The sequence below is a fragment of the Battus philenor genome, unplaced genomic scaffold (genome assembly GCF_028537555.1).
Source record: "Battus philenor isolate CCGP_79_NKW_IND1 unplaced genomic scaffold, ilBatPhil1.0.hap1 SCAF_3, whole genome shotgun sequence".
Taxonomy (NCBI): Eukaryota; Metazoa; Arthropoda; class Insecta; order Lepidoptera; family Papilionidae; genus Battus; species Battus philenor.
The window spans coordinates 6,127,422-6,138,545 of NW_027181693.1; the positions used below are offsets into that span (position 1 = coordinate 6,127,422).

General features: G+C 31.2%; 1 protein-coding gene across 1 annotated transcript; it reads left to right on the forward strand.

Annotated features, from left to right (window-relative positions):
- Nucleotides 1-8,712: 8,712 nt before the first annotated feature.
- Nucleotides 8,713-9,488, forward strand: LOC137926669 (GTPase-activating Rap/Ran-GAP domain-like protein 3). Its single transcript, XM_068770341.1, has 2 exons — nucleotides 8,713-8,766; nucleotides 9,117-9,488. Exons 1-2 carry the CDS (start codon nucleotides 8,713-8,715, stop codon nucleotides 9,486-9,488), a joined length of 426 nt encoding a protein of 141 aa, XP_068626442.1.
- Nucleotides 9,489-11,124: the final 1,636 nt, after the last annotated feature.

The following is an 11,124-nucleotide window of genomic DNA, read 5'->3' on the forward strand; positions in this document are numbered from 1 at the left end:
AACATGTGTTTTTAATTTAAGTTTTTAACACTTAACTTCACTATAGTTAGAAATTTACAGGAAATCAATATCGGTTAAGTAGAGGGTGTACCCAACACGGAAAAACATGACAAGGGGTCTACGACACAAAAATGTTTGGGGAACTCTAGTTTAGACCTTCGTCTTAAGGCACTGAAGGATATTGGACGAGATTTTTGCGAACACGTCCCGGCTGACCTAGATTCGACGTTTGGCCTCCTGTTCAAAAATGGACTTAACTAGTTTAATTGTTTGAGACAATAGCTTCAAAAGCGAGCCTGCAATTAACATTGGGGCAGGACATGGGCGTATCAGACGGTTTCCGTCTTATCCCGCGTCATTGGAAGAAAGCCGTTGTGATACTCGATTCGATTGTGCGGTTGTGGACTTAACTATGAATACGAAGTCGTCAGTAAATAGAAAGTGAGAGATATATTTGCTGTTGACATTAATTCCGAATCCTTGCTATTCCCAGAGCTTGAACGCACCTTGGTGGCAGTGAACAGTTTCGAAGAGAAAACGTTTTCCAGTTTCACATCTCTTTTCAATGGGATGTCCTTAGTGATCTATTCTTGTACAAGGATCTACATGATGGCATTATTATAGAAACACCAACTCACTCCGATGTATCGACAGTCAATTAGGAATTAAACCAAAGGCTTTTCAAGTCCACAAACATAACGTTATTATTACCGAATCGTGTGTATGTGAAATGAATATTAAGTAGCTAATGTTGTAATAAACATTTGGAGATAGTTCACATTTATAACTAAATCTTTACAGCAAGTGTTTCGTTAATATTTCCAATTCTCGAATCAAAATCGACAAAGTAAAAGTAAAGACAAAGAAAGTAGTTGATTCTAATACCTGTGTATCATATTTGTTCATTTTTATAAGCAAACTAAAATAACATAAAGTACTAGTTATGTAAAGTTAAACACAAAAATATAAATTACAAAAAATGCGTTTACGATACGGCTTAAGTAAATCATATATTAATAAATTAATAGACCTGTAACTTAGTCTATGGATTCCTAATAATTATTAGTAGAAATATCATAATGAGATTGTGTAACTTAAGTGCCAATAAATACGTATATAAAAACGCTTTTTAACGCCGTTTTATTTTCAATCACTAGTGTAATAGTCTGAATTACTTCATAGTCTATTATATAAATTAATAAAATGCGTCTTTTATGGGTATTAGCCATTGTTTCTGTTGCACAATGCGCAGAAAGGGTAAGTAGCTTTTCATTATAAGAAAGAATCCCTTCGAGACTATATTTAAAGTCGCAAACTGTTTCCACACGACTTCTCATTTCATAATGTCTCTTTAAATAATTATTAAGATATCATTATATTTTTGCAATCAATAAAATATTAAAATGAGATGTTTTTTAATCATTTTATAACAATATTTTGCACGTAAAATATAGAGAGATGCTCGAAAGATAATTAAATATTCTTCATCTCACGTTTTATTTATCTTGCATTTTGTACATAGGCGATTGATAGAAATAAAACTATAAATGGCGATCGTTTTTTAAACTTTTATAAACGATTAACTGCTATGTAAATTTATTTTAAATTTATGGAATCTCAGAAGTATTTACATTTTGACATACGACATCATTGTCGAAATCGTCTCACCTACACTGACAGGTTCATTTTAAAATCTAAACTGCGTAATAACCATTTTTTTTATTTAAGTTAACTATCAGCCAACGTCATTTATGACCACTAACTCAAAAGACACTTTAAAGAGTTTTTATGATAAATGTGCAACATTCAATGAAATGATTGATTTCATCATTTCATACGTAGAACATTTAATGTTTGATATAGGCTTTCTCATAAATTACTTATAGGACCTTAGCTCATAATGACGTTAGCGAAGTTGTCAGTCCATCTTGTTATACTATATAATCCTGGAACTTACGCTGAGCGAGCGACACGATATTTCTCCGAAGGAGGCGAAATGGAGGTTGACGGCGTACGGCGAGGTTTCCGCATTTGCTCACGCAACCTCTAGGAAGATATTTTGTCATTTGCTAAATTCAGTGCGATTGCATGTGGTTAGATGAGAGAATAGAACCGAGCGATTTAAGAGAAGAGAGGAAAGATATATTTATTGAACGAAATCGCAAGTTATATGTAAATTTGCTGTGTAAAATGCATAGGAAATGTCTCTATTTGCTGGGGACGAAAAACACATTACGTTTACTTTCAAGTACATCAGCATATTCTAAAATTCACGACTTTATTAAAAAAAGTACTTACGTTCTTTATTTAAAAATTGCAAGTGGCTGGTGTACGAATATTGTTGATGAATAAGAAATTGTCAAAGCTAATAATTGCACAAAAAACTGTCGCTTTGGAAATATTCTTTGGTGTAATTTATTATTTAATGCACTTTTTTGTTTGTTTCTTTATTTTAAGATTACTAAGCATGAATATATTATAAATATATTATTATTTTAAGTGATTTCTGTGTAATATTTTTATGAATAAATACAACTATTTGCAAAATTATTATTTAATTGTAAAAACATAATTTGTTAGTTTCACTTTAGTAGATAGACGCCACTATTGTTTTATCCGAAAAGTTGTAGAGGAGAGACAAGAAAAGATATGAATATCTATATGACCTTACGAGAATGAGAACAATTCAAATCGTATCTATAAAAACTTTACTTGGCAAGTCATGAGTTATTCCAAAAGGGTTTATATTTCATCACACGTTTAATAGTTATAGGTGTTATAACGAAATATCTTCAAGCGTAGTTTTTACAATACGATACTGTCCATAATAGTTAACGGAAGTCAGATAATGATATGTATATTTTTGATTCATTAAAAGCGTACGAAAACATTTGGAAAACAATTTGTCATTACAGTTAGAATAAACCAAAAGATTAGACCAAAAATTTGAGGTCATCATGCATTAAGAGTAGGCCTGCCAGTTAGTGGAACAACGGCATAGTTACTATTAGGTAATAAAATTATTTAAAACTACCACAATTGTGTAAATTTAATCATTAATATTGAAAAGGAAACTTAAATGATTTGATTTAAAAATTTATTATGACATGTCAACGCTTCAAAATTTAATACAAAAGTTGCCTACGAAATTTTAAATTGTCATCATCAATTTGAAATTATTGTTATATGTCAAGAATTCACTTAGAGTTTCGTTATAAAAAACAAGTTGAAATAAATTGAAATAAATGTAAAATGTGCATTGATATCTAAAACCAATTATTGTTTTAATAGCATTGAACAAAAAATTTGATAAGGCAATCGCCATAATATTACGTTCTATATAAAAAGATTCTGTACGGCATGATCATACAGTTTATTGTTAGAAGGCATAGATACTGATATTGCCTTAACAATTTTATTTTAACACTAAAATAAAGAAATGAATACGATTTACCATTTAATGTTATTGGCCATAGCTGTCAATACACAGTGCCTCGCAGAAAGGGTAATTTAAATTTTATTATTATAATTCTGTACTAGTGTTATTCTAGCGTAAAATTTCTACGACAATAGTCTTATAAAGTAGATGGTAAATAGCACGGATTGAATTGTCTGTCGAATTTCTCTACCTTGGATATGCATACATGTAATAAATATAATAATTAGATGTATCCTGCCCGCTTCATGTGACCCGCACTGCATTTATGTGTAATTTCTTAAACGATTCTTCGTAATTTTAAACATGCCAAAAATATTGTGGTTAATATATATAACTTGCTATTGAATGAAATTAAGCATTTTTTTATCGAATGCCGTTGTAATCCTTTTGCTTTTGCCGGTAGAATGTCGTGAATTCTAAGCTGACATCTACTCGGCGAATGGAATATTCTTAGCAATAAAGTATAATATTGCATAAAAAACACAATATACGATTTTAAAAGTTGTTTACATTTTTTTAGCGGTATACTTTATTTTACTTGACGTGTTAGTTAATATTGTTTTACAAAAAAGTGGCATTTTCGCTAAAATAAGATTTTGCAAGGAGATATATGTTTCATATATAACTTACTGATGACGAATAGGAAAGTAGGTCTATGGTAAAAATGTAGTGTACTAAAATTTACTTACTTATTTTCACTTTTTAGTTAAATAAGCTATTATATTATATTATATTATATTATATTATATTATATTATATTATATTATATTATATTATATTATATTATATTATATCTATCTATTTATATATCTTTAGTTTTATATATAAGTTTATCAAAAATAAATATGCACGTATATAATTAAATATTTTCAGCCTGTTGTTGTATTAAAACCGGAACTCGCCGCTAAAGTAAAGGAAAGAGCGAAATTATGCCAGACAGAAATAGGAGTGGATCCTAAGGAATTGAAAAAAATTTTGCCGTGGCGGCTTGAGGAGAATGAAATGAACGCAAAACTTATATTTTGTTTAGTAAATAAATTGGGATTTGCTAGGAGCGATGGTCATGTTATAGTAGAAAAATTTGCTGAAATTTATAAGGAATCGTTGGAGCCTTATGACATTAATGACTTCATAAACTTGGCGGTGGAATGTAATAAAAAAAACGGACCAACTCCTCACCATACTATGTATATCGTTACTAATTGCTTCTACACAAGATCTCCCGTGATAATGGCTGTCCAATGAAGAAATATCAGCAATACAACTTTAATTTATACGCGGGAATACAATTTTCACTTATATTTATAAAATGTTGTTGAAAAAAAGTTGGTGTCAGTTATATTCTTTTACTTTTGCAGTGTTTTATTATTATTCTTATGTTACCCCTTTCGTTTGGAACAAATAAATTATTTTTTTTTTTGGGAACCATCTAAAACTAATTTTGTTTTAGTTTAGAGTCTTAGTCTATAATTACCAAGGCCACAAAAATAATTAAAAACCCTATAAACCTATACCTAGTTATTTATTTATTTTAAAGAGCAAAACCTTCTTACGCAAACAGCAAAACCTAAGTTAAACATAATGCTGGCTTTAAATATTACTATACAAAGGTAAAAAAGTCTAAGTTCTTAAATATACTATCTCTTTTAAAGAGATATTCGGGTAATTTCTGCGAGCCAGAATTTACTACATTTTACTACGTAAATAATTTACAGTCCTATTACTTAATTTTGTCTTTCCATAATAAATATCATTAAATATGTTTAGTTCAATAAACGTTGATAAAGAAGACGCATAAATTCAGATATGTCAAAAGTTCACTGTTTAGTATACCTACAAATAAAATATGAATATTCTACCTTTCAGCAAAGATTCTATAATCTATATGACACATTCTGTTATTGTAGAAAAAAATAACTGAGATAATAAATAAAATAAACAAGATAATGTCACGAACAAAAATATTTAAATCTGCGTTCCGTATGTTTAATGAGGAATAATACTCGTACATCTCTTACTTTCAATCTTTAAAATAGTAAAAAATCTAGGAGTGATCATTGTGCTTCTACTGCTAAGCTATATTGTAGACGCAATACAATTGCAGAATGGTTTATTTTCGGACGGGAAGGCTGTCCTAGTGAACGTGTAGCGTTCACGAGAGCCCTTCGTGTTACTAGCCACCACTGCCACAAAACTTTTCAGAATTAATGACTATCTAAATAATACTCGAAATTGTTTTAACCCAATCATTATTTAAGTCTAAAAGCATTGTGGTCATAGTAGCCAATAATAAAGAATGTCCACATGAGCGCTACAAGTGCAATCATAGGGTTGATGAAAGTTTCGTCTTGTACTGTTTAAATAATTTCTCTTATAATTTATGACTTTTATTACATAAGATATACATAAGCTCTTATGTCGAATTTTCTCTTATGTGGAATATAGATTATAATATATAAGAAATTTCTAACTGTACTGATTTATGTTCTAACTCATCACGATACCTTTTGAACCAAGAGGGGTAGAAACATGACATTTGGTATATTACTATGACACGTAAAAATCAATTAAGAATGGATATTGTAAACCGCTGCACGCAAAGGATGGATGACCTGTTTATTTAAATGATGCATTTTTTTGTACTATGTCACATTTATTTATCTAAGTTAAGAAATAACACCAACAGAAGGTAGAACGGGCTATGCGATGCGAGTGAAGGACATCTAGGTGTATATAAATTAAATTATTAATACAAGAACATATAAGCGGAGAAGTGATACCCCATCGGTAGAGGGCGGTGGAGCCGCTGTGTCAATTTCCGGGAAGGAATCTTATTTAATTCCTATTTTGCGTATAAATTATATGGTATTCCCACTACCCACAAACAAGAAATCAGAGGATGGGCAGGAACTAGCGTACTTTACTGCGATCGCCAATCCGCCTGCCAAGCGTGGCGATTATGATACATGGGGTATGTATCATAATCGCCACGCCATAGAAATTTTTGGGAAGGCCTATATCTGCAGTTGGCATCTACTGTCTGGAACGATGAAATACATATAATACAATAACGAAACTATGTTAATGATAATAATACTTGTAAGTAATGTTCAGAGGAACTGTTATTTCAGTTTCATTTATGTCCCTAGAGCTGTGTCCTGTTAATAAAGATTGTGAAGAATTGTAATTTAGATTAGTTGCCTCAAAAAAGGCAATAACAGTCTCGTAACATTATTATTTTCAAATTAAAATGCTAAGAAACAGATAATCACGGAAATAATTAAAAAAAAGATTCAGTGATTAATGGTTACTTGTAGTGAATAGAACATCGTAGATATATGAAGATTTTTCCCGCGATAGAATCTGAATACTCATAAAATACATGATCTTTTTATTTCAAAAATTTTAACTTGCAGACAATCTCATAGAATTAACGATAACTTGTTAACAATTTGAAATTTTTATTCAGATCGATTTTTAAAATGGTTTCATACTTTTTAGTAAAAGTAGCTAATACATATTTTTTTTCACATATAACGTACCCAAATGAAAATGTATGCGTGCCACCTATGTATACTCAGATAGTGATATTTCTTTTTGCTATGGTACATGTTTAAAGCCTTCATGGTTTGTATTATATGAGCCAATATTTAGTACTTTTGAAACGTGTTTCGCTGACGTAATTCATCACTGGTAATACACATTGGTTTAGACCCGTGATTCCCAAAGTGATCTATATCGACTCCTTAGGGGTCTATGACATCCTGCAAGGGGTCTACGTCAGCGAAAAAAAATTTGGGGGTCCATGAAATGAAAATAGGGGTCCACAATAGTGGATCTCAACACATACACTGATAGTACCTATTTACTTACATCATACTCTCTTATAATATCAAAACATTTACATTATTTATAAAAGTACCTATGAAGTAAAAAAATATTATATATGTTTATAAAATTGTCTAAGTTGTTGGATGTTGGTATAATAGATTGGTTTAGTTGGTATAGTAGATGCAAAATTTTATTTAGTTTTAGTTTTAATTTAAATTCAATTAATAAATGAATAAGTTAACATGTGTTTTTTATTTAAGTTTTTAACACTTAACTTAACTATAGTTAGAAATTTACAGGAAATCAATATCGGGTAAGTAGAGGGTCTACCCAACACGGAAAAACATGACAAGGGGTCTACGACACAAAAATGTTTGGGGAACTCTAGTTTAGACCTTCGTCTTAAGGCACTGAAGGATATTGGACGAGATTTTTGCGAACACGTCCCGGCTGACCTAGATTCGACGTTTGGCCTCCTGTTCAAAAATGGACTTAACTAGTTTAATTGTTTGAGACAATAGCTTCAAAAGCGAGCCTGCAATTAACATTGGGGCAGGACATGGGCGTATCAGACGGTTTCCGTCTTATCCCGCGTCATTGGAAGAAAGCCGTTGTGATACTCGATTCGATTGTGCGGTTGTGGACTTAACTATGAATACGAAGTCGTCAGTAAATAGAAAGTGAGAGATATATTTGCTGTCGACATTAATTCCGAATCCTTGCTATTCCCAGAGCTTGAAGACACCTTGGTGGCAGTGAACAGTTTCGAAGAGAAAACGTTTCCCAGTTTCACATCTCTTTTCAATGGGATGTCCTTAGTGATCTATTCTTGTACAAGGATCTACATGATGGCATTATTATAGAAATACCAACTCACTCCGACGTATCGACAGTCAATTAGGAATTAAACCGAAGGCTTTTCAAGTCCACAAACAAAACGTTATTATTACCAAATCGTGTGTATGTGAAATGAATATTAAGTAGCTAATGTTGTAATAAACATTTGGAGATAGTTCACATTTATAACTAAATCTTTACAGCAAGTGTTTCGTTAATATTTCCAATTCTCGAATCAAAATCGACAAAGTAAAAGTAAAGACAAAGAAAGTAGTTGATTCTAATACGTGTTTATCATATTTGTTCATTTTTATAAGCAAACAAAAATAACATAAAGTACTAGTTGTGTAAAGTTAAACAAAAAATATGAATTACAAAAAATGCGTTTACGATACGGCTTAAGTAAATCATATATTAATAAATTAATAGACCTGTAACTTAGCCTATGGATCCCTAATAATTATTAGTAGAAATATCATAATGAGATTGTGTAACTTAAGTGCCAATAAATACGTATATAAAGCGCTTTTTAACGCAGTTTCATTTGTTTAATCAATAGTGTAATAGTCTGAATTACTTCATAGTCTATTATATAAATTAATAAAATGCGTCTTTTATGGGTATTAGCCATTGTTTCTGTTGCACAATGCGCAGAAAGGGTAAGTAGTTTTTCATTATAATTTTAAAAACAAATTATTAAAGGATTTGCAAATGTCGAATGCAGTTTGAAGTTATTTTTATGCTTAAATTAAATTCAGTTAAAGTAAAAGTAAAGTAAAAGTTAAAGTTAAATGAAGTTCGTTGCAAAATTTGTTCAGCGCGCATTTCCTAAAATCAAACGGAGTATTAATTTTCATTTTTGTTGCTGTATTTATACGAGATAAAAATTACTTCTTTATTTTAAATAGCAGATGTTAAGTTTTAATTAGACTATAATAAACAATAAAAAATTTATTGATCAACCAGTGTATATTTATAGTTTATTAGTATTAACTCAAACTATTTTTAGCCCAAATTAGTACTGGATCCAAAGCTCGCGACGAAAATAACTGATGCAGCGGTAAAATGCCAAGTTGAATTAGGAGTTGATCCTATAATTTTGCAAAAACTGTTGCCGTGGAAGCTTGAAGAGAGTGAAACAAATGGAAAATTTTTGGTTTGCTTAATGGGCCAATTGAAGTTTAGCAGCCAAGATGGTCATTTGGATATTGAAAGGTTTATGGAGTTGTTCAACGACTCATTGAAATTACAAAATGTTGATGGATTAAGAAACTTATTGGAGGAATGTAATAAAGAAACCGGGAAAAACAGTTACTATACAATATATAAGATCGCAAACTGCTTCCACACGAGGACGCCCGTCGTTATGTCTCTCCAGTAAATAATACTTAATACAATGTATATCTAATGCACTATGATCTAAATTTTGAGTACATTCGAAAAATTCATTAGTTGGTGCTTTAAATAAAAATAGTTCTGCTAAAATATTAGTTTTCCTTTAGTAATATTAAACCCATTAATATATCCTTTGTTTAAAATTCAGTGCCGAACGTGTACATTTTTATTTAATTCTTTAACGACATATTATATGTCTATGTGCTTTTTTCAAACTAAGTAAGTACAACTTCGAGGAAAGAGAGGAGTCGATGAATTCAATTCGGCTCGAAGAGGAAACTATGAAACATTTTCTCGAATGTGCCGTGGTGTTTTACCAGGGATGGCCCACAAGTTTGAAAAGTAGTCTCTCTCTCTGGGCTTCATTGGCAAGGTCAATAAGCTATCAAGAAGAATTTCTTTGCTTGCCCGTAATTTCCCTGAAAAATTAAATCAAGAATGAGGAGATCCGTAGACGAACAAAAGTAAAAAATATAGCTTACCGGTAGCTGTAGTGGCAGATCACATAGTGATTCACGGGTCACGGGGGGTTCTCTGAGTACCTTCACAGGTTCAAGCTCAAGGAGGACCCCTCGTGCTTCTGTGAACCGGGCGTGGGCCAGACCGTGGTCCACCTTGTTTCCCACTGTCCGGCGTTCGGAAGACTGCGCAAAGGAATATCTCGGCTATCATGCAAGACGAAGGGGAGAGAGAATGCTTCCTCAGCTACTGCAGGAAGGTGGTAATAAATGCAATAGGTAAAAATAAAACGAACACTAAAATATAGAAATGAAAGGAAAATAGTAGTACCAAAAATAGTATAATATAAGATGATAATTACAAAGAAAATACGTGTTAAATAATTGAACAATAAATAATGTTGCAAAATAAAATAGTAAGGAAACCTAGAATGTAGTGGTTGAGGATGGATGTATGGCTAATGGAATGAAAGAAAAGACTGGGAAAATTGTTGAATGAAAGAAACAGTACGACAGGTAAGATGATATATGAAAGAGAAGAATGATAAAAAAAATAAAAAATATGAATAAATTACTAGAATTAAAAAGTGAAGTGTAGGGAAACGAGAGGTCCCCAACAGCGGGGACCATAAAAAAAATGATGTGAATTAAAAATTCCGAGAAGATTAGTGGCTCTTGAACATATGCTGTTTGCGTAGTTAAAATTTATTCAATATCTCTATCTAGCACCTAACCTGTGGACATCAAACAATTTTTTTATTTCAGTAAAAAACGTTGTGTCCATTTTATTAAGGCATATCATATATAATTACTGTAGACAAATAATGATCTCATTTCTCGATAATTTTGAGAAAATAATCATGACAGTTGGTATCTGTGTTTGTATTAAAAAATAAATCCAGGTTATCTGGTTAACCTTTACAAGATATGAGCTACGTCAAAATTGACGAGGAAGTCATATCGGTTGTCAATATATATTTATTAAGTATTTTAATATTTTAATACATACAGTCTTAGTCGAAAATGTAACTGATGGGTGCGCTTGACATATCTGTTTTTAGGCATAAATGTTTCGTACACAATATAAAAAAAATAAAAATGAACCTTTCTTTCTTCATGATTGTGTTTTTATAAAAAAAAAACATGAAAACAAATGGATTTTAA

Bases quoted from the DNA above. Each gene is read 5' to 3' on its own strand.
- LOC137926669 (XM_068770341.1), top strand. From the start codon at position 8,713: ATGCGTCTTTTATGGGTATTAGCCATTGTTTCTGTTGCACAATGCGCA. The intron at 8,767-9,116 runs GTAAGTAGTTTT...AACTATTTTTAG, and splicing joins TTGCACAATGCGCAGAAAGG to CCCAAATTAGTACTGGATCC.